We start from the raw sequence: 24,114 nt of genomic DNA on the forward strand, positions 1-24,114 counted from the left end.
CAGGGGTTGGTAATCTAGAGTTGATGATAGGTTCACTGGGAAAAGGGTTGGCATTTTACAATGAAAGCATAAAGTACATATAGAGTCCAAATAAAAAAGACCTGGATATATCAGCTTTGCACATTTCCTGTTCTAGAATCATCACAAGAGAAAAATAAGGTAAGGCAACTTTAAGATTTATAAATGAACATGGAGACTACAGTAGGTATTACATAACGATCATTTTGAGTACAGATATACCTTTTGTGTTGAGCACTTAGATTGATCTGTAAAGATCGTAAGAAAAAAAAACAATCACTGTTTGATTTTATAAATGCTAACTTTTAAAAGAAACTTGTTACAATTTCCTAGGATTAAAAAGTGAGGTTTGGGCTGTTTATAGGTATCCTCACAAAATCAAAGAATGTTCTTTTTAAAAGATGAGGTAAAGACATACTTTTTGAATTTCTAAGTAAATGTTTTGTGGAATGCATTTGTGCAGTCATGTCAACCAGCAGTATATGCCCAGTGACTCACTGAGACCACTCCTTATCTTGAAAGGGCCAGTGAGACATACTATGAGTTGGACTGATGATTCCATAGAATACACACCCTTCATCTTGTAGTTATTCATGCTGAACTCACAGAAGGAGACTACTTGCTCATACTTAGTCAATATTCACCGAGTGTCTGGTCTTTGCTTATGTGGCAACACATGCTGGATAGCACAGTAGGGTGCAGCAGAACCTCTGAGGTGGAACTTTGGTCAACTTCTGACTGTTTTTCAACGTTCCCAACTGTCAAGTATAAAAAGAAGCTGAAACTGTTAATATCAAAACTCTTTCTCATAGCCCCAGCTTTAATTATGAATAATAACTGCATAATGCAGGGATGGCCTCTGTCGCAGATGCACCTGAGAGCTCTATTGGTATTATTTTTTAAATACATACCCCAGTGAGGATAAGTGTTTCAGACAATGAATGGATGGATATATATACTATATTTTCCCACATTTGTGAGAAGAACCCCTGCAAAACACGTAAAATCAAATGCAGTCTAACTTGGTGGAGTTTTCTCTCTGTAGATATTTTCATAGATGGGAACGGTCAGAAATGGGTTTGCGCCATTTTGAGAGTGAACACAGATGACTTGATTCATGGCCAATCGAAGCGGCTCCTCTCATTCCCTTTAAATTTAGAGCAGGTGAGGTACGTGGTCTACATGGCGGAAGCATAATGGACTTACTTAAGAGATTGGCGTGAGCAAAGTACGTTTACAAGGGATTGGAAGATATCCACTTGTAGATGATGTAAAGTTGTCATTGTAAAGTGAGCACTTTGACACCGCCTTCCACCTTAATTGTGCGTTAATGTACTAACCCCGCCAGTATATCAGTGGAGCGCAAATGTTGTCTGCCTGGGCTTGGATCAAATCCACTAAAACCATTTTACACCAAATGCGTCAAAACTTAGACCTACTTTTAGTTGCTCTAAGGCCTAAACACTTTTTGCCACCAAATTGTCAGAAGCGGCAGTTTTTACACTGAGCGCAGGTACGTCTGTCAATAAAAATAAACCCCTGAAGTTAACAAGTGACAATGTGCACATTAGAGCTGGAAAAAGTGTTACTGATTTACAAAAAAACAAAAAACTCTACTTTCTTTGATTGTGATGTGATATGATGAAGTTATGAAACGTATATACGTAGTAAATACTGCACATATAATATTTAACCAATGGGAAAATATATTTCATTATCACTCAAAAGACAATTATATATGTATGACAAAAACAGGTAATCATCACATTGCAAGAACCTTAGAATTCATATTTGTTTCTGAAATAAACAATTAATTACTAATACTAACATAAGTGAGGTGTTTGGATGTTTTGTTTATTACATTATAGACAGTCGCTTTGAATAAGAGTGTGTGTGAAATGTGTGACTTTTCAAAAGGTGTAATACTTGGCCGGTGTAACTGATCTCTCTTTATTGTGTCCAAATCTTTAGTTGTGCTAAAAGATTGTGAGCCCTCCTCCTAACATGATGCCGAATGCTGAAGGCATGTCCCATATCATACCCAATCACGTTCTGAGAGTGGGTCAAACAATACGTCTGGACCCAGAACAGGAGACGGTGACTCCGTGTTCACGGCCAAGCAAGCCCAGCAGTCACCTTGGCAACATGGATCTGAACATTTCTCTTGATAATCTCAACCAGCTAATGCTTGAACTGGATCCAACCTTTGAACCAATTCAGGCCAACAAAAACCATTCGTGCATCAGTCCAGCTGCAGGTAAGGTATGACGGCATGTAATTAAATTTTGATCGAAGTTTACAACTGTGCAATAAAGCAATAAGTAATACAACACATATGTCATAGTTATGTCACGTGCAGTAAATGATAGTTATAAGATAACACTGAGATCAACAAACCGCAGGTTCAGTCAAAAGATCCTGCTAACCAAATTTTGATTTGTTTTTGGGAAAATGCACTCAGCCTTTAGGAGTTTTTTTCCCTCACAGGATAATTACACCAATTCAGGTGTTCTGGGACTGCTGCCCAGACTATTATGAGACACACCCTCAACCTCTCAGGCTAGTCATAAAAAGAAAAGTCCCATCAAAGCCCAGTAATGGTGTAGAGTTCTCTTCACTTTCTGCCTTTGCCCATGTTGCCTTTGGTTTGTAGCTACATATGTACTATAGGTTGCAAGTTCATTTCTGTGGCCTGGAAGCAAACACTTAAAAAGAAATAACATGAACAATTACCAGAGATGGTGAAGGCGTAAACCTTCATGTACTAAACACAGGATTTCCTGTGCACGTACTGTCACCCAGGAAGCATCATTGTGTGTTTGACTCCTTCATGTATATATGAGTCATTTGCTATGGCTGCACGAGTTTGGCTTTTTATTTTTGGAGTGAACGATCTGAATCCATAGTTCAACGCAGTGTGGTAGACATAACCTGACTGAACTAAAACAAGTTAGAACTTCTCTCCGATATTGTGACACAGCATCAGAGCTAGACAAATTAGAAGTGCCAGGTTGGATTACCCTGTGCTGTGCAGGCAGGTACCTGCATGAGAATTTGTGTGTGTACACTAGCCAAGCCCCTTAAGTCAATATAAAACAAAACACATTATGCATGAGCTTGACAACAAATGTTTCACATTCAGTTTTTCCTGCACGAACCCTTTAACTGCCAATGTTTTCATTTTTCCCTCAGAAGGATACTGCTCCTCACCCACAGTGTCTCCCAGTATCCCCATCCCCAGACCTGTCAGTGTCAGCTTCAGTCCCTCGGGCACGCTGGTCTTTGCTGACTCCCCCTCCTTTTCCCGGCCTCTACTGCCATGTGGGAGTGCACCCAAAAGAAATCCCCCAATGAGGCATGACATATCGTCTTCTCAAGGGTCCCTTCGCTTGTCCTATTCAAATAGGAACAGTGCAGCCTCACTACTCTCGACATCAACATGTTCAGATACCAGCTACATCCTGGGAAGGTACAACTTGTTCACTTGATTATTGAACAATCAATACAATTAAAACATGAACAACCACTTGCATAAATTTGCATTAACTGTAGAACGATCATTGAGTTCGTCCTCAATTTACAAACACTATAGGTTCCGAGAGGCTGTTTTGAACTCATATTGTTTGTAAGTTGAGACATCAAATTTTGTTTGAAAATTACATTTTGTAAAAATAAAAAAATATATAAAAATAATAATTTAAATGATAATTTAACACAATATGCCAATCTCAGGGGGTCCTCAAAACTAAAAACATTTTTAGAAACAATTAGAAACATAATAATCAAAATATGTGTTCCCTATAGCAAAAGGGAGGAAAATGTGGAGAAGAAACCTGAAAATACACAAAAGTCAATTGTTTGGGTCCAAGCATATTTCGAGGTGGGTAGGGGGGGGGGTGTAATACCCTTGTGACAGTCCTTCTCACTCCGCCAGCGCTTTGCTTGTATTGACAAATGTTTGTAATTCGAATGTCGAGCAGTGTAAGTTGAGGACTACCTGTACGTATACTGAAACCTGTTCCTAATATTTTGACAGTTCCATAGTGTACTTGTGCCAATACATCATGACATGTACTTACTTTTTAAACATTCTCTCATCCGCACAGCACCCTGTCTTTGGCCAGTGAAGATGCAGAAGGGTCATTTGTCTCACTCAGTGATGGGTACAGGACAGGGCAATCTATGACCCAAGATGGGTCAGATAAGCGAGGACAGGAGATGCCAAGCAACTGCTCAATGAGTAGTCCTGAGCAGTCGCTCTCTGGTTCTTTTACTGATATTCCACTGTTGCTCATCAATGGCATACCACACCAGGACAACAAGAAATCTCCTACAACGGATGACGAAGTACAGAAGCCATTTGTTCATCACGGTGAGTTCCAGGCATTGCTGTTGTGTCTAAAGTTTTTTTAACACTTGACTCCATCAAATCAATCCGTTGCTTATTTCCTGTTCCGAAGGCCACTTAGGTGGGAATCAGTCATCAATGAAATTTGTTATGGACTCTTCAAAGTTTTGGTTCCGTCCGCATATAAGCAGAGCAGAAGGTGAGTGATGAACCAGGGATGAGGCACATCTCAGAAAACAAAATCACAGGATTGTGAGTTATGCAGAGTATTTTTTATTTTTACAAAAGATAACGTACCTTAAGATAACTATTTTACAATGCAGTGCACCATGCAATAACAACATAACATGTTTGATCCATCTCAGCTGAGGCCTTTGTGAAGGACAAAGAACCAGGAACATTTGTGGTGAGAGACAGTACTACATACAGAGGAAGTTTTGGTCTTGCCATGAAGGTTGACCATACAGTAACTGGTTCTTCAGCTACTGCTGATATGGGTAAGTTTGATTTGCAGCCTTCTGATTGTTTTTATATCACGTTCTCAAATGTTAAAGCTGCGTTTTGCCCAGCAATGCAAATTCATGTCAATTATTAAAAGAACCTAATGAGTCACTATGTTAAAAAAACAAGATACCGTTTTTTTTCCATGTATAATGCACACCCATGTATAATACGGACCCTAAAAATGGCATGTTGATGCTGGAAAAAAGCCTGTACCCATGTATAATACGCACACAAATTCCGACTCCTACTTAAGTCCGTAAACGTAAAATTATTTCAGAAAAAAGATCATCTTTGGGAACAACCGGATGTTATTCTGCCGGTCAGTATCACTGCGCATGCGCTAGCAAACTCAATAGCGAAGAAATGTTTCGGATTTGTGTAGGGTACATTGTGACAGCAAACGAGCAGGTGATCGAGCAAGCATCTGATACAAGAGCATTGTGTTCGTATGGAGCGTGTTTGAAGTGAACAGCAAAGAAGAAAGCGCATCTGTAATGGCGGCCTCCGTATGATATCCGGATTAAAATAAATAAATAAATAAATAAATAAATAAATAAATAAATAAATAAATAAATAAATAAATAAATAAATAAATAAATAAATAAATAAATAAAAAATTTGTACCCATGTATAATGCGCACCTCAGATTTTAGGACAATAAATTAGTTAAATTTTGCGCATTATACATGGAAAAAACGGTAATTGCAACAAATAATTGCACAATGAAAGAATAAATGAATAAATGAATGAATAACTGACTGACTGACTGACTGACTGACTGACTGACTGACTGACTGACTGACTGACTGACTGAATGAATGAATGAATGGGTGAATGAACTTTGAATTTTACTAGTTTTATTGGGTCAACTGAAATGACGAGACCAGTCTTCATTGTTACTGTTCCTATTTTTTGGTGTGTCTCAAACAGGAGAGGGCAGGTCTCAGTTTGTCAAACACTACCTTATCGAATCAACAGCAAAGGGTGTTCGCCTCAAAGGCTCTTCTCAGGAACCGTACTTTGGTAAGGTCGACAACACCATTTGCTTGTTAAACTCTCTCTCTCTCTCTCTCTCTCTCTCTCTCTCTCTCTCTCTCTCTCTCTCTCTCTCTCTCTCTCTCTCTCTCTCTCTCTCAGCAGAGTAGGTCAACTCTTGCCTGCAATTCTTTCTTGGTTGTGTCGTAACTAATCATAACAGCCTTTGTGTCTTATATGACAACATCCTCATTGTGTACACGGGTGAACTGGAGCCTATCCCAGCTACCTTTAGGCTAGAGACACGGTACACACATTATTGGTTGCCGGTCACTTACTTGTCACATAAAAACAGACAATTTCCACTCATTCTCAAAACAACTTTTTTCAGTTCTGATACAATAACATAGTACTGGCAAAGAGCACTAGCAGGTATTGGAAATTCAGTTCCAGAAAGTGAAGAACCCTGCCAGAGTTTGGCTTTAGGTGTGGTGCTTCCACTCAAATGAATGCAAATAAACAAGCTTGTTTACCTGCCAGTTGAGTTGATGCACTTGTGGATAAAGCCAAACGGTGGCAGGGTTTTTAGTTTCTGGATCCAAATTTCTTATCTCTCCTATGGCATTAAAAAGAAAAAGAACACGAAGAAAACAAGGCGACCTAATGACCTCAAGGCTCTCCACAAAAAAAACATTTAACAAAAAGGATACTGTATGTCCTAAATGAATCATCTTGTCTCAAATGTAGTTAATTAGTACAAAATCTGACTGGTTAGTTACACACAATACACATAGTGTGTTGTTTTTGAAATTGAAAAGAGACACATTGTTTGTCATGTATGACTGGAAATACTGGATAAGTGGGCAGGTTAATGGTACCTTCTGCCATCTAGTGGTAAAAAATTCAAAACTTCTGCCTATCTGTCCCTGGCGTACGCAAAGACAAATATGTAGTAAATAACAAAACCAAATCAATGAAATTGCATTGTTTCACATGGCACATTGAAGTTTTCATTAACACCCACATTCACATCCATGGGTAATTTCAAGTATTCGATAAACCCCCAAAGCATGTTTTGGAATGTGGGTGGAAGCCTGAGTAAAACCCCTGCGGGCACACGGGGAGGACGCAAACTCCAAAATCAACTTTAAAAACAATTAAATTATACAACTCAATCCGCTGGATACACACTTAATGCTGGGTCACACCTACATACAGTAGGTAGACTCTTTTAAATAGTTTTGCAACACAGAGCTGTTTGATTCTTTTCTTTTTATTTTGTGTGGTTGGTAATGTTGCTGTTTTGGAAATTTTATCTTGTCGTTACAGGAAGTCTTTCTGCTTTGGTGTACCAGCATACTATTTCCACTTTTGCTTTACCCTGCAAATTGCTGCTCCACTCCCAAGGTAAGAAGTGTATGTGTATGTGTGTGTGTGTGTGCGCGTGTGTGTGTGTGCATGTGTGTGCGTGTATGTGCGTGTGTGTGTGCAGAAGGCAGTTAGCATAGTGATTTAAGGCAACTGACTACTCGTTCGCAAGGCCACATTAAGACAAGTGAGTAAAACCATAATTTGCGTTCTGATACGACGATCGCGAAGCCACTAAATTACACTTCGTGTGCCATTTGTGTGCATATGCACCAAGCACAAATTCCACTTGGGTTATCCTGTCCCTATGTCAATCATTTGAGTAGATGCTGGTTAGCATTGTCACGTGCCATTGCAGCTCCAGTGAGCATTTTGTTTTGTATCCATCGGTCCGTCACCTCCATCCCATCCATCCATCCATCCATCCATCCATCCATCCATCCATCCATCCATCCATCCATCCATCCATCCATCCATCCATCCATCCATCCATCCATCCATCCATCCATCCATCCGTCCGTCCAAGCAATAGAAACGTGTTTTTTCTCCCCATGTATTCTTAATTTTCCTTGTCTGTCAATAGGGCAAGGTGGGGAAGAAGGTAGAATAACAGACAAATCACCCTCAGAGGAAAAGAATGGAACAGGTAAGTCTGTGATATTTTACTGCTTTTTAGTTATGCACAATCTGTCACAGCTCATGTTTCAGCTTTTTCTGATGTAACTAATTATTTTAGTGCAACTGTGATCTTAAAAGTGGTCTTAAACTAAAATGATTGACAATTCTTCATTACGTATTGCAAATCATCCTTTTGAGTTTAACCGGAAAATCTTGTATTTGAAAGCAAAACTTGGAAATACTGAGATATACATGCCAACCAGTCTGACACTGTACTTCAATTCTAATATGTATAAGATTGAACTAAAGAGCAATGATCTGAATACACTTGGATGAAACATTCGCTTTTGTTCTCAGAAACATTGAAGCCAAATGGCTTACAGGGAACTTAAAAAATGTTCGATGGAAAGTCCTTAGTGGATTGCCAACCGTAACACCTACTTGTTAATACACTGTAAAAACAGTGAAAAAAGTGTTCATCTGTAAACTGATAAAAATGCAGACATGCTTTTAATTTAGCTTTTTGGATTGATGGTGTGGTCATGGAGGACTATTTAGGACAACTCCCTCGTATCTCAGAGATCACTGGGTTAAAATCTTCATAAATGTCATAAAATCTTTGGTTGTCCTCACAATTCAATTTTCTCCAGCTACTGTACTCTTACTTCCTCCTTTATTCCTTTATTATTAAATAAGTTAATCAAAATTATTTTTTACCAGCAGTCACTTACAGTTTAAACTAAAAGGATTATTTGTGTTAAGTAATAAAGCCGATTTAATTATGTATATTAATCTCAGACCACTTAAAATCGTTGGTTTGCTTCTCCTTAGAAGCGCACGCACGCACACACACACACACACACACACGCACACACACGCACACACGCACGCACACACACACACACACACACACACACAAGCACGCACGTACACGCTCATGCACACGCACACACTTCAAGACTCAAGGTCACACTGGTGGACTTAGTGATTGCAACCTCTCTTGTCACAGTCTATTTCACTTGGTGTTATTGTTTTGTGGGGTCTAGAATAATGTGTTGTTTTTTTGCAGCCTGCAATTTCATCTACCTGAATGCTATCCCCACTGAGATGTTGACAGGACCTTGCGCAGTCGAGAGGGCGGTCTCCACAACACTCCAACTGCCATCAGGCTCCTTTGAACCTGTCATAGTCAACCTGAAAGTGTCTTTGAAGGGCATCACACTCACGGATATCAACAGAAAGTAAGATAACACATCCAGTCACGTTTGATGTGACATGCATGTAAAATTCTGTGTGAATGCTTTTTCTTACAGGCAGTTTTTCAGACGTCATTACCCCGCTCACCTGCTTAGCTATGGTGGAAATGATCCAGAAGATCGAAGGTAAACGGTCAATATAATAATTGCAGTAAATGCTAGACAAGCAGGTGGCATGGTTTTCATAGTGGTTATAAAAATCATGTGATGTGAAATCCTAGAACTTGATTCCACCGAAACTGGTGTGACTCAACTGTCATTGAGCAAAAAATAACATGCAGACAATACTTTTTAATACCTAACATTACATCATATTAATGACTTCTTTCACAAAAAGTACCAATACTTGACAAAGTGTCAATGAAACGAGTAACAGTTTGCATGTCCTGAATAATGCACAACATTTTGAATGATTTCGTTCATTTGGTGCAGCATAATAACTAGTTCATTTCTTCATTCATCTTCCAAACTGCTTACCTTTATGATGGATGCGGGTGTGCTGGAGCCTATAACAATACTAATACTTATACTACTACTTCATGTAGGATAATAGTTAGTTGAACTGCCCTTCTCTCAGCCTTCACATTTGTTGGATATCTAAATGAATTCTGTATTCATGCAGAACTCAGTATATGTGCTTTGGGTCGTTTTAGCTTTTAGACTGAAGCTGATCAGTCATTTTCATTACCATCGTCTTTTCTACTTACTTTTCCTGTTGTCACAGCATATGTCTATTTCAGTCATGTAAAATAAACCTCGTTAAATGACGATTTTAGTATTTGCGGCATCATTTTTTATTTTCTATACTGCTTGTCCTTATTTGGGTGGGCTGGAACCTTTCCCAGCTGACCTTAGAATACACACATCTGACACTTTGAAACTTTGAACTGTAAGGCAAATGTGCTGCCTGTATTTGAGAGAAAAATGCATGAAATAGTTACTTGGTATACTATTGAAAAACTCTTAATATTGAACCTTTTTATTTTTTTACTGTTGCAGGTGGAGAAAAGGTTCACATTTTGGTGCAAGGTACGAGAGTTGTTTTGTGTGTAAAGTGACAGAATAATGTCTGAATTACCCTGCAATTTTAATGTCATTATTCAATGCCTTTGGTGCTGTATCTTATTTTACATAAAGTGAAATGATTGTTATCGCCTTTGTTTGCAGGATGTTTGGGTTTGTGGCAAAAGGTGTGGAAGCTGGCATGGAGAACATCTGCCACGTCTTTGCTGAATATGACCCTCTACAGCCCTGCAGCACAGCTGTCAATGTTATTCAGGCTATCATAGCCAAATAATAGGTGCGCCATACTGAAAAAACAGCAAACATTACTTTGTACAGACTTTCCATATTATGTATATTTTCAGGTTACTACTAATGCAGTGGTTCTTAACCTGGGTTCGATCGAACCCTAGGGGTTCGGTGAGTCGGTCTCAGGGGTTCAACAGCGACTCCACTGAGGAGGTCCGAACAAACCTGATTTAATGTTTAAATTCTGATTTGCCAGTATGTTATTAGTTGTGAGTTCATGCATTGTGTTGGTTTCGTTCGTTGAACAAGGTACCGTAATTTTCGGACTATAAGTCGCTTCGGAGTATAAGTCGCACCAGGCATAAAATGCCCGAAAATGTGAAAAACAAAAACCCATATATAAGTCACTCCGGAGTATAAATCGCATTTTGGGGGGCAATTTATTCGACCAAATCCAACACCAAGAACAGACATGAACGAACAACAACAGGCTAAACGATACGGTATGCTAACGTGACAAACACAAACGAGGAGCTGAGAACGGGCCTGACGTAACATTCAGTTATTTAAAAAAAACTATTACATGGAAATAACACGTTTATAAAACCATCTGTGTCACTCCAATTCATTAAATCCATCAATCGTCCTTTGTCAACAATGCCGTGTGCCGCGCCGCAGTTCAAATTATTCCACAGGCCCATACAACGATATATAAACTATATTTTAAATAACTATCACATAAACAATAATATTATCAAACCATTTGTGTCACTCCAAATCATTAAATCCATCGATCAAATTTCTCGTCCTTTATGTCATCCTGGTGACAGAGGACATGTCCAGAGGATATGGCGCTTTAAAGTGTTAATTACTTTATTTGATTTTTTCTCTCTATTTTTCATGTTTTGAATATGTTCAAGATAAAGATATCAAAGCATGTGAAGTGATCAACTATACTAAAAATAACATGTGCAGTGGTCAACTATACTTGTAAGTGATGTGTTAATGATCAAGTAAAAACTTGTGGAAAAAAACATATATAAGTCGCTCCTGAGTATAAGTCGGCCCCCCACCCAAACTATGAAAAAAAACCCCGCGACTTATAGTCCGAAAATTACGGTAATGTTCATAAACGGCTAGTTTTGCGCACCATTAAAAAACTCATATGTCTTGAATTAAAAAATAAATAAATAAATCACTAATTCGATGAACGCGCATATGAAACTGGTGGGGTTCGGCACGTCCAAGAGGGTTAAGAACCACTGTACTAATGCTTGGAGTTAAAGCACCATCACATAGTATTACCTTCAAGTAACAGCTTTAAAATCATTTGGATGGCTACTGGCTTGTAATATGCAGAAGAGCTTCTGGCTCATTGTCATGGCAGATCTGGAGAACCTACTTCAGCTGTCATAATACAGCTGGAGCAATCAAAACACCTTTTGTGTTTTGTTATTGCTAGTGAGGCCTTGGGTGGATGGTACAAAGCTTGTACACACACGCTAAAATAATCAGACTTGTTATGACATCAACATTTTCTGGGATTGTCTAGCACTTCTTGGGCCTTGGTCCCTATCAAATCTGGGTTGGTAAATTGGGAACAACTCTTTACTGTTGATTTCAGTCAAATTATTTGCCGCAGTGGTTCATATAAGATTTTGCTTTGCAACTTTGGCACTTTAGCAACCCTGATAATGGTTAAATGGATAATAGATTGTATAAAATATGCCAACAAGGTCAAACTATCTGGCTAGGTAAGGGAGGGTCAAAGGCAAGATACAAGCCCCACACCCGCCCCACTAATAGGGCATTTGGGTCCTATTCAGGGAGAGAATGGGAAGCACAAACCATTTTGAGGCAGTCTTGCTGTAGTTTTGATCTTAAAATATTTCATTTCAAAAAATACATCTATTGCTCATTTAAAAAGAACATACTGTACATAAAAGAAGTAGAAATTCCTAAAAAAAAAGGGCAACATAGATGAATACAAATGTATCGTCATCACCTGTATAATAGGCACATTTGGACTAATTTGTGTATGAAAATACAGTGCATTAAAGACACTTTACAGAAGACAGGAACGTTTGTATGTTACAAACAAAATGATGCTTTAGTCAGCTTTTATTAATCTCGATAGTGTACAGGCTACAAATAATCTGTGGCATGAAACTAGCACCTTTCTTGTACAGCATGATGTTTTATGCTATTTGCGACATATTCAATTCAGTGTTGGCATGCTTTGTCTTATTGATTGTAAAATATTGTGATGAAAGATCAGAATGTTTGGAAGAATAAAATCAGAATTAATTGCTAATGTTATCCCGAACCAAAAACAGAGATGCACTAGATCATACTACTTATTGCACTATATTGTAAACAGTGTATTCTGCTTATTACTGCCTGTGTACGTTTTGTCATGATAAATTAACATGTCAGGCTTGTCTCAATCAATGTGCACCAATTATGTGAATTTATCATTTTCAGAGGAAGTCACTGTAAACATACTGTGGCAAAGCACTTAGTGGTTAAGCATAACTATCAGCATATTCACTTTCTTTGTAAGCTGAAAACAAAAGATTCCATTTAGGCCTTCTTCTGATGAAGAATGTCCACATCTTTAGGCAAAGTTAAGTCAAGTAGAATTGCTTCGACAACAAATTAAAATGCTTGAAGTAGGAAACATAATTTAATGGAAATGAAAAGTGACCGTTATTTACAGTGAAGCATTTTTATGTGACCACAAGCAAATACAAATAAATGCAATAAAAGATGTAAGCATTTGTTTCATTTCAATAGTTGGGCAAAAACATATTTTTACACATTACATAGACTATTGTATAGCTCACTATTAACTATGTACAAATGCTGCTACTGTCTGGTTAAAACAGCAACTGTGCACGCTCCACAAAATAAATTACTATACTGGGGCATGAGGCTGTGTTTATGCTTTGTATCAGATAAACAATATTGCAGCAGTGAGATTTTAAGTATTTTAAGGTTTAGCTTTATGACACAATTGAACAACGTCATGAGTTTCCCTTAACTAAATTCACCACAATATCAGAAGGCAATTAAATCAGTAGGCTCTATTGACTGCTATTTGTAAAAAGCAGGTAGTCAACATAATCTTTAAACCAGACAATGTCCGAGGTATCATGCACAAATGAGACAATGAAATTAAAACGGACATTTTAAAAGTTCCTCAATCACAGTCATTGAACAGAAACTCAATTTCCAACACAACTTCCAACACATACTTTCCAATACATACTTCCTTCCTCACTGAATGAACAAATGGAGAGAAGGCAGAGAGGACCTGTTTTTTAGGGAGTACCTATGTCAGTTAGACAAAATGGGACAATAAAAATAAAAAAAACATTTTAGATTTAAAATAAGTGCTGATGAATTGGTAATTTTTTTTCTGAGATATTCAATGAATTGACAAAAAATGTCAAGGTGCAAAACACATGTAACCATCATTTCCCGTACAAGTAATTTTATCATCCAACTTTAGTATCAAACCAAAATGCATATATTAATATCAGATAGCTGTTTAAGGCAGAAACTCCAGTATGCATTCACTCAGTGGCTGATGTCATAATTTATGGTGTGATAGTTGCACTGCTGCGAGATCTTTTCATGATGAGCCGCACTTCAACATCCGGGAGAGTGTCTTGTTTAACCTGGGCACAGCCCTCGTCTGCTGCAGCCATATGCAGGTCGAAGCGCAGGGACACGGACTTCTTACGTAGTTTTGGGTTATCTTTGAAGAACGAGCTCTCCCATTGCTTGATGACCTTGTCGATCTTTTCGGTCCTGGATAAATAGTGATTATAGCATAATTAGAGATGCACCGATCCGACTTTTTCAGTTCCGATACCGATACCGATGCCGTGGCTTTGCGTATCGGTCGATACCCGATACCGATCCGATATTATGGTTGATTTTTTTTTTTTAAACGTTTATTTCGAACATTAAAGAAATACAAGAAAAAAATAAAAATACAGAAAAATGATAACTCCATAATACAATAGAATATAAAAGAAAAAAGATATTGCATCATAATTTTCCTTTATCGTAAAATCATATTTGTTCAAAAAGGGAGTAGAAGGAGGCCTAAGCTTATCTGACTCTACCCCATGTAACTACATGTTTCTATTTAATTCTGTCAAGAATTTGTCCATAGTCAATATATTAAAGAAAGAAAAAAAAACATACATATATATATATATACATATATATATATATGTATGTATATATATATACATATATATATACATACATACACACATACATATATATATATATACACACATACATATATATACACATATATACACATATACATACATATATATACCATATATTTTCTCATTAAAATACAAATCAACTTAAACAACTTGACAGCATGTTACGGTATCCCGTCAATATTTTGTCCTTATACATTTTTTTAAACTTAGGTAAGGTACTACAGTTCTTTAATTCGTCACTGCTGGTGTTCCATAGTTCCACACCTCTAACTGTTATACAATGTAACTTTAAGTTTGTTCTCACCAAATCTCTTTTAAACATACGTGTTCCTCTTAAATAATGGGTACTTTCCCTCCACTCAAACAACCTCTGGATACTGTTTGGTAATTGATTATTTTTTATTTTGTACATGAGTTGGATGGTTTTAAAGTCGACTAGGTCGTTGTATTTCAGTGAGTTCAATTTAATAATTGAACTCACTGAAATAATAATTCCGATTTTATTTAAGAAGCTACATAACTCTACATGTGGAACAGAAAAGACCAAAGGCAATGGCATCAGGCAGACTACACAGTTCTCTGCTCTAAATTAGGGGTGTCCAAACTAACGGTCCAGTTTTTATTGGCCCGCAGCAAATTCTGAAAACATAATTGAATATGACCCGCACAAGAAGCTTGAGCTCAGCTTCTCAGTTTCCACACTAGATGGAGCCCGCCACACAAAGCGTTTGACGTCCCATTAACACCCCCCCCGGAAGAGAAGCGAACACGCAGCGTTTGACATCCGATTAGCCCCCCCCCCCCCCCCCCCCCCCATTCGGGAGAGAAGCGAACGCGCAGCCTTTGACGTCCCATTAGCAACCCGAAGAGAAGCGAACGCGCAGGGTTTGACGTCCGCTTAGCAACCCGGGGAAGAGAAGCGAACGTTCGCTCCATGTTTGCGTTTGTTTAGAAAACTCTCGTGGCATGCGGCACACGTGCTGCTAGCGTATGACGTAGCCCGCGTCCCAATAGATTAAGGAAAGTATCGGCTCACAGATCGGCTGTATTTTCCGATACCCGATCCATCTATTTTGTTGATATCGGGACCGATATCCGATCCAGATATCGGATCGGTGCATCTCTAAGCATAATGATGACTATATTATGCATAACATTTGATGACTTCCTATTATTGTTACATTATTTATACAGGCATTGTTGATATGAATGTAAACATTAATTCGTGAATAAAGTGTATTCTTGGAGGATACAGATTGAGCTCAGCTGAAAATAGCTTGTAGTTCCCCCCCCCCACCCCACTCTTTCCTCAAAGGAGGAAATTGACTACCTTTGTGCAAATAAAGTGCTCAACTAGCTCACCAAATAGCCACTAGATGGCGACAAATTTGTAAATGTCTTGCTTTGGCCTGACAACAAAATGACCCAAAGAGGCCACGTCACCAACACTTTTGTTTTCCCTTTTCTTACTTTTTTTGTGAAAAACGGAGGCTAGCTTTAAAAATCTGTAAATAGAAGAATTTGTGACTCGAGTATATGCAGGGAAACATTTAATGTGCCGTGTAAATCTGGTTAGTTGTCAACTATTCATTCATTTAGTTTTCTTTTTTGAACTTGTATTGTATTGTATTGTCAACTATTCATTCATTTAGTCTTCTTTTTTGAACTTGTATTGCTATACCATTACTAAACTAAATAAATTACAAAGAGATATATATTTTAAACTATAGGGGTAGGGTAAGTAGGTAAGAGGGGAAACAAAGTAGTATGCACCACACCCTCCCAAAGATGACTAAGCAAAAGTAATTAAGGGAAGAGCAATTCCCATCTTATCTGATGTGAGCTTGTGGAACATAATGAAGCTTATGACAGTGTCTGAAAATGACATCTCAGTCAAGCAAAGCACCGCTTAAGGCAAGTACACGATCCCGTGAGTTGTTGTACACGAGTGCATGTGGCATTTGGCGCCCGAGGCGTTTCCAAAAAAAAAAACGTCCACTTTCCACCCATGTCTGGTCTAACAACATCAGGTGCCACACCTTTAAGACAACACAGCAAGCAAGACTCTGAACATCAAACAAAAGCCATTAAAAGGCAAAGCAGTTCCCAAGCAGCTTGAAGATGAATCACTCATCGGAATGTAAAGCAGCAGACATTTGTACAAATCACAAATTGTTTAGGGTGTGTGAAACAGGGTGGGGATGGACGTTGGTGGCTCTTGCTTTGTAGGCTAATGATTTATAAACATTGACAGCTTAGTGTTAGGCGAGGTGTTCATTCTGTTCAAGAGGGTGACAACATTCCTACTTACCCAACAGTGCCATGGCCCTCTGCACTTTCCTGCACTACGTTACCCTGAAGAATCTCCTGAGTCTTCACAGTGGAGATTGATAAATGTTTATCTTGCTCTGGTTCTGCAAGAAGACTTGAATAATGAAGCAGGTCTAGACAGTGCAAATTACGTACGTGTTACCTGTGAGTATCACAAGACTCTGTGGCCGATGAAGTGCAAAGCTTTCCTTTGTCTTGTTGCCCTTTTGTATTAGTGAAGGTGTGTCAGGCAAAGGTTCTGATTTTGGTTCATCTGGGGTGATGCTGGGATCACTGAAGCTGTTCTCTGAAACTTTTTCATTCAGTTCCAGCAAAGACGATCTCCAGAGCTGTAAACGTGTTTGCTGTTCACTGTGGCTCATGCACCTGCGAGAATGAAACACCACATCCATGAAGATGGAGACTGTGTGAACAATCTCATGTCAAATGCTTCTGTCATTGGACATGCCAGCACCACCGATTTAGGGTTTGATTCCACCTGCGGCCCTCCGGATGCGGAGTTTGCAGGTTCTCCCCGGGCCCGCGTGGGTTTTCTCCGGGCACTCCCACATCCCAAAAACATGCTGGTTAGGCCGACTGAAGACTCCAAATTGTACCTAGGTGTGAGTGCAAGTGCAAATGGTTGTTTGTCTCTGTGTGCCCTGCGATTGGCTGGCAACCGGTTCAGGGTGTCCCCCGCCTACTGCCCGATGACAGCTGGGATAAGCTCCAGCACTCCCGCGACCCCCGTGGCGACTAAGCAGTTCAGAAAATGGATGGATGAAACAAACATACAGTCGATGTGGACTGACATTTAAGAGCTGACGTATTGCTAATATTTTAATAATAATAATTTAATAGATCTTTACTAAGAACAAAGTCTGTCATTGAAGTTTGGTTTTCAGCTTAGTGATGACATAATGAACTTCCCTCCTAACTCACAGGTGTCAAACTCGAGTCCTGCGGACCGAATCGCACAAGCCACTAAATTAAATAAAGTGTCTGCTAAATAATTTTGTTCCTATAATTTTCTCTGGGAATCTGCAACATAATTGCTATTTAGTTTAGCGATATTTTCCATCATGCATTCTTAAAACCTGCAGGGGGGAAATGTGTGTATGAAACAACTTGTATGACTTTCACAATCATAATGGCCATAAGCAAATTTGTCATTTTTACTTTTTGTACTGCATTTTGTATGCAGATGAGATTGCTTTTAAAGTGTGCCGTAAATCAAGTTGAAATGAGAATGAGAGAGAAACCACAACTATCCAGTGATGAAAATTAGTGACACACCTTTCCTAACTGTAAAATGTGACTGAACAGAGTCAGTCTTTACACTCAGTCAAAGCTGTCAATCCCAGACCACCCACTTCCACTCTACGGAGGCACTCATTGAACAATATGTCTCCAACACTGCAATTGAATGATCCCCAACCCTTAAAAAAACACTAGAACAAATGCGGTGAGTGATAATTACCGTTTTCTATGAAGTATGCTTGCTATGGCTTGTCAGGGGCATTACAAAATGAGAAAACACCTTTCAAGATTATACAGGCTTCAACCTGAGTTGTTTTGTTTCCAACAGAATTAGAAACCTAGTGTTCCTACGAAGAACAAAAAATCCCCCAATAAAACAGGTAAATGCAGGCAGTGAATATAAGCTCAGACAAGATGTGTTGCCTGTTTGAATCAAATGAAAAAACCTCACGACCGTGCAAGAGTTACCTTTATCTGCCCTCTGTGCCTCTTTTATATCTCACCTGCCCTCTTCCTGTTCCAGCAGTCGTCTATAAGTGGAAATCTCTCGCTCCAATTGTATTTTTGTGTTGAGCATCTGGCTATGTCGCTGACGCTGTGTGGCCAGTCCATTCCTCACTTGCTCCAGCTCACCTTCCAACCCAGCGATCACCTGGGAAAGTTCTTGCAGCTGGCTGGAGTACAGCTGCTGGGTGTTGTGGAGGGAGCTCTCCAGACCTTTCTCCTGGAGAACCAACCAGAGGCAGTACTTTGGGTTGAAGAATCGTTTAGAAAATTAAACCTGCTTTGTCTGAGGAATATAATAAGACAGTTGTTCTTCGCAGTAGTACATTTGGTTCGTTGCCTCAGAATAAGATAAGAGCAGAGGTGTTACTAGTATGTGATCTTTGGGTGGGTTCTTGGATCATTTGGGTGGGCAACAACAAAATTGTTGCTTTTCCTAAATGGGGTGTGTAAACAAGCCGGTGTTTAATTTTCACAACAGGCGGGCGAGAGAAAACAATAACAGCATCCAATTTCATCACCCCATGTAAAATGACTTAAACAACTTAAACCCTTGAAATTTAGATTTATTTTTTATGATGAGCATCTGTATTATGAAATGAGGAAAATTGTCAACAGATTTTGGTTTGGATCGTCTGTAGGCAACAATAGAATAAAATAGAATTCGATCAATGCTTTTTAGCCCAAGCTTGTATGAAACAAAGAGGCACTCCGTGCTAATATAAACAGGTAGATTCAAGTTTAGAGTGATTCATGGGAATTCCTGTGTAAGAAGAATGTGAGTCACAGTTTCGTGGAATAATAATTAAAAGCTAGTAATGACATCATAAGTGGATGAATTGAGTGTGATGATGTTCAAATATGTCTTGTTATTTGTTTCATCATGCAATGTGCCAGGTCAAGTAGGACTACTCCTGCCTGGTCTGGCTGTGCTTCCTTACCAAGCCATGCAGAGTCTCAATCTCCACCTGGAGGGAATGCCACTGCTTCCGGGCCTCAGCCAATTCTGCCCAAGCCTCCCTCAGCGCATTGCTGCCAAGGTTACCCTGGGTCCATGCTGCTGCTTCCTGAGTGAGATGAAAATGAAGAATGTAGATTATATGTTGACAAAAAGTTTGGTGTTTGGTAAATGGATCCATACAAAATGAATGGAAAAAAAGGACAATGGCGACTAATTCCAAATAGGCTGCGCAATTGCAACTAGCACAGAGTCAAAAGAAAAAGAAGACACAGGTTGTGTGGCTTGATTGTGTGAACTGTATGTTGTATGAACATGCAGCAGCGCCGACCTTTGACTTTGTATTCACACAAAGTTGTGCCAGCTGTGTTGACACACTGTACAGCTACTGGGTGTCTCACACCCACCAAGATGCACTCATCCTGTTTCTCAGCTAGAGCAATATTTACACTTTCAAAAAAATCCTGAATGTGACTCTGTTTCAGTGTTGTAGTATATATTTAAATGTTGTGACTATTTAGTGTTATGGAAAAAGCAAAAGCACTCACGCCAAAAAGCAACAACATACAGTTTGGTGAATTTGCAAAGTTGATTGTAACTTTGGTAAATTGTACATGCAAGTGAGATTCATTGAAGGAAACATATCGCATGGACATTTGCATAAAGATATGTCCTGTATCTGAGCAGAGGGAGTCAGCGGGATGACTGAAACTACAGCTGTCACTTTAGAATATTTCTAGAATTGATCATTCTAGCTGATCATTTGATGAATCGGATCCAATTTTATTTGCATTAAAGTGTATAATTTTTTTTCCTGATTACTGTTCATCAAGCAAATATTCTGTTTGTTTGGTATTATTTAGTGATTAAAAACCAACTAAACAACAACAAAGCAATATCAGACAAGAAATAGTGATGGTCATTGTTTTCGAGAGTAGCACGTTTGCAAATGTCTTGTTTTGATTAAATACAAAAGATAAACCAGCCTGCTAGGGAATTAATGAAGAATTCATATTTTTGAGAGACTAAAATGAAAGGATTTGGTCAATCTTTCGTTAAATAATATCTCTAAACATTGACTTGAATACTAAAATATAAGAAGATTGATTTGATAGTCAATTTGTTGTTGATTAATCGATTCATTTTGACATCGCTACCTGGCACTTAAATCTTTTATTGTGTATTCATTTACTCTGAACTGATATTGACTCGAATATTAAAATACAAGGCGATTCATTTGATAGTCGATTTGTTGTCAATTAATTTTGACTTCTCTATCTGAAACTCAAAGCTTTTATTTTGTATTCAGCTACTCTGGGCTAACCTTGAGTGTATTCATCAACTATGGGCTAGCCTTGAGTCTGCTGACCATGGGCCAGAACAACACAGCAGGAAAAGCAACTGCCGAGTGAAGATGCAGGAAGAAATCTGTACCTCGATTAGAGAGCCACTCTGTGTTGTTGATGCAGCTGCCGCTCCACCTTCAACCTGGCTCGGCCCGGGACAGCTGGGAAGCGAATGTGAGCCTGCACCCGGACCGAGGTGTCTGTCATTCTGTCTGTTCAGGTTGCATTGAGCTCTGATCTGTTCGAGGAGTTTGGTGAGCTCCATCCCTGTGCCATCCTTTTCCTGTTTACCTGCTCCCCTGGTCACTGCTAATAAAGCATCGCATGAGGGGGATCGCTGCAACTGCAGAGCTCGGGCTGCCTGGAAGTAGCCAATCAGAGGGGAGGGGGCATGAGGGAGGGGGTGGGATGCAGCAAAAGAGATGAAAGTGAGAAGTGAGAGATGGAGGGACACAGAGAGTGTTCCCAAAACATGCAACGACCGGTACAGTGCATACTGGTAAGAGGACAGACATCAGCTATATTTCCAAAAAAAGCATCTGCATTTGGAATTATGCATGCAAATTATCAAATGAGTTCAAAATGAATCAGCTTCATAGAGCAACAAAATATTTGCATACAATATTTTCTTCCATGCTTCAAGCATTTCCATTAATGTGTCTCCATTTGGTTTCAATGTGAACCCCTCCGTCACAGTTTACAAATGGCATGGCTTCGCTCACATGCTACCACCACACAATATTAAGCCGTCATGTAAATTTGTGGAATTGCTTGTACCAAGGAAACTTAATCCTATACATTTTTTGATGAGGCGGCATGGCAGCGTACTGGTTAGAGTCTAACCAGTTAGACCGTCCCCCTCACAGTTTCACAATTCCAGCTCCTGCTTTTTTCCTGTGTGGAATTCTCCCCGTGCCTGCGTGGGTTTCCTCTGGGTTTCTCATGTTTCCTCCCACATTCCCAAAACATTCATGGTAGGACGATTACCAAATTACCCGTAGGTGTGTGTGAGTGCGAATGCTTGCTTCAGGGTGTACCCGCCTACTGCCTGAAGACTACTGGAATAGGCTCCAGCAATTCCATTTTATTTCATTTCATAAGTGTATTGAGCAACTCAATCGAGGTAGAAGTTCAAGGAACTTATCCAGACCTACCCCCATGACCCTTGTAAGGAGGAAAAGGTTCAGTAGATGCCTTATGGTTGGTACATTTCTGCCTGATTGTCTGCCAGGAAAAAATGAGTCACTCGCAGAGAACTATAATAGTTGTAAATTCTAACTGGCACATTATGTAATGGAAGTACCCGAACGATCGTCACTAGGGGTGTAAATCGCGGGTTTTGTCACGATACGATATCATATCGATACAAAGAACTACGATACGATATTTGCCGATATCTTAAAGCCTGCTGCGATTCATTCACGATATACCACGATATAGTGCTCTACGATCGATTTTTTTTTTTTAAATAAAAAATATAGAACAATATCCTGATTTATAACAATTCATACGCAAAACCGACAAGGTACTGCAAACTCTTTATTTAGGAAATTACAAGAGTATTGTAGTATACAAAGAGCTTATTTTAACACTGAACTTTGATGTCGTGTTTTTTCTTTAAATGTGCGGCGAGATTTGTGCTCCCTGAATATTTGATCACCGCATGGCAGGATTTACAAACTTCACGTGTCTTGTCCGTTGAGCCATCTTTTCTTTGAAATCCAAAGTGCTTCCAAACGAATGACTTGAAGCCTAAAGGGGAGCAAATTTCCTCGTCTTTTTGGACACTAGCCATAGCACCAGCCCAGGAACCGCGTACTAGTTGTCGACTCCCCTTTCACGTGCCTGCTCTGCTTCCAACACAACAACGCCGCGCACTGCTCCCGGAAAGAGGAAGCAAGCAACAATGAACTGGATTTCAAAATAAAGTCGCGTCTAATGTCCGAGGTCAAACACGGTGATATAAATCGATGTTTACGTTTAGCATCAATGCCAATAAATTGTAGAGCATTATATCGATTAATCGATGTGTATCGATGAATCGTTACACCCCTAATCGTCACACATCTGCACTCTACTGAGTCGTGACAGACGTAATAATATTACTTCTAGTCTGAGTACTATACTAAGAATAATGCTATACCGTAGTTTTCGGACTATAAGTCGCACCGGAGTATAAGTTGCACCAGCCATAAAATGCCCAAAAAAGTGAAAAAGACCATATAGTATATGTATATAAGTCGCTCCTGAGTATAAGTCGCCCTCCCACCCAAACTAGGGAAAAAAAACGCGACTTATACTCCGAAAATTACGGTAAATTTAACTTCCTCCAAATACATTGTGTAAGTCTAAACTATTGAATGCCATATTTTTTGTGAACCTAAAAATTCTATATTAGAGCTGTATCAAGAATCATTCTTTATACCACTGCCTGACCCCAATTTGTTTATTCATAATGCCTAATGCTTGTATCATGGTTTTAATTTGCAGCAGTGCATTAAAAATAGTTTATTTCAAATTAAATTAAATATATTCAAATTAAATATGCTGAAAGTACTCCTATGATGCTTTGCCATTAAAAATGCTCTTAACCTTTTGAGCATATGAATGGACTTCAACTACCTAGAGCATTAGATTAAGAAACAAAATAAATAGAGTGTACCTATATTTACCCTGAATGATATACAGAATCTATTAAAGATGTAGAGAAATATACCTGATACTCTTGGTTTATGTCATGAAGCTCTGTCATGGAGTGAACAATGTCTGCCTGCAGAATCATGTTGCTCTGATCTGTTTTCTTCTTTGACTCCCTTAGCAGAGCTACCTGCTGCTCCAGGTGCATGGTGTTATGCTCTTCCGTGTCACACCTGTAACATATATGGAGAAGATTATTATTATTCACACGTTACCTCTAACATTTGGAGAATGGCATATACAAGTTATGATATGGAAATTCCAAATTCAAAATGGGAACACAATTGTGACATGGCTAGTATCAAAGTAAGTTCCTGTTATAGTTAAAAGGCTAAAAAAAGGTACAGGCACATAGAGCTGACCTGGCCTGAATGGCAGAAGCTCTGGACTTCATGCTTTCAGACTGCAATGCCAACTGGGCATTCTCCATTAGTAGTTTGCCAACCTAGCA

General features: G+C 39.0%; 2 protein-coding genes across 7 annotated transcripts in view; one reads left to right on the plus strand and one right to left on the minus strand.

Moving 5' to 3' along the window:
- On the plus strand, positions 1-13,113 carry LOC133152078 (tensin-4-like). Of its 2 annotated transcripts, none has more exons than XM_061275614.1 (13): positions 1-159; positions 1,990-2,275; positions 3,211-3,487; positions 4,125-4,390; positions 4,479-4,565; positions 4,732-4,863; positions 5,801-5,893; positions 7,175-7,252; positions 7,797-7,859; positions 8,901-9,072; positions 9,145-9,213; positions 10,087-10,116; positions 10,255-13,113. In XM_061275614.1, exons 2-13 carry the CDS (start codon positions 2,023-2,025, stop codon positions 10,382-10,384), a joined length of 1,650 nt encoding a protein of 549 aa, XP_061131598.1. In that variant the 5' UTR covers positions 1-159; positions 1,990-2,022; the 3' UTR covers positions 10,385-13,113. The 2 variants fall into 2 exon arrangements, with proteins under 2 accessions (XP_061131598.1, XP_061131599.1); XM_061275615.1 differs by having other exon boundaries at positions 3,214-3,487.
- The window catches only part of krt222 (keratin 222), a 19,711-nt gene continuing 8,359 nt past the window's right edge, over positions 12,763-24,114 (minus strand). For 4 of the 5 annotated variants that reach the window (XM_061275616.1, XM_061275619.1, XM_061275617.1 and 1 more), the window contains 8 exons: positions 24,026-24,108; positions 23,683-23,836; positions 21,055-21,327; positions 19,604-19,729; positions 18,662-18,882; positions 17,062-17,285; positions 16,900-17,002; positions 12,763-14,154 (listed from right to left, as the gene is read on the minus strand). In XM_061275616.1, coding sequence (XP_061131600.1) covers positions 13,941-14,154; positions 16,900-17,002; positions 17,062-17,285; positions 18,662-18,882; positions 19,604-19,729; positions 21,055-21,327; positions 23,683-23,836; positions 24,026-24,108 — 1,398 coding nt within the window. In that variant the 3' untranslated portion in view covers positions 12,763-13,940. The remainder of the gene's footprint in view (positions 14,155-16,899; positions 17,003-17,061; positions 17,286-18,661; positions 18,883-19,603; positions 19,730-21,054; positions 21,328-23,682; positions 23,837-24,025; positions 24,109-24,114) is intronic. The other variant, XM_061275621.1, reaches the window with a different exon arrangement.

The sequence above is a fragment of the Syngnathus typhle genome, linkage group LG3 (assembly GCF_033458585.1).
Source record: "Syngnathus typhle isolate RoL2023-S1 ecotype Sweden linkage group LG3, RoL_Styp_1.0, whole genome shotgun sequence".
NCBI lineage: Eukaryota > Metazoa > Chordata > Actinopteri > Syngnathiformes > Syngnathidae > Syngnathus > Syngnathus typhle.

Bases quoted from the DNA above. Each gene is read 5' to 3' on its own strand.
- LOC133152078 (XM_061275614.1), top strand. From the start codon at position 2,023: ATGATGCCGAATGCTGAAGGCATGTCCCATATCATACCCAATCACGTT. The intron at 4,566-4,731 runs GTGAGTGATGAA...GATCCATCTCAG, and splicing joins GCATATAAGCAGAGCAGAAG to CTGAGGCCTTTGTGAAGGAC. The intron at 9,073-9,144 runs GTAAGATAACAC...TTTTTCTTACAG, and splicing joins CTCACGGATATCAACAGAAA to GCAGTTTTTCAGACGTCATT.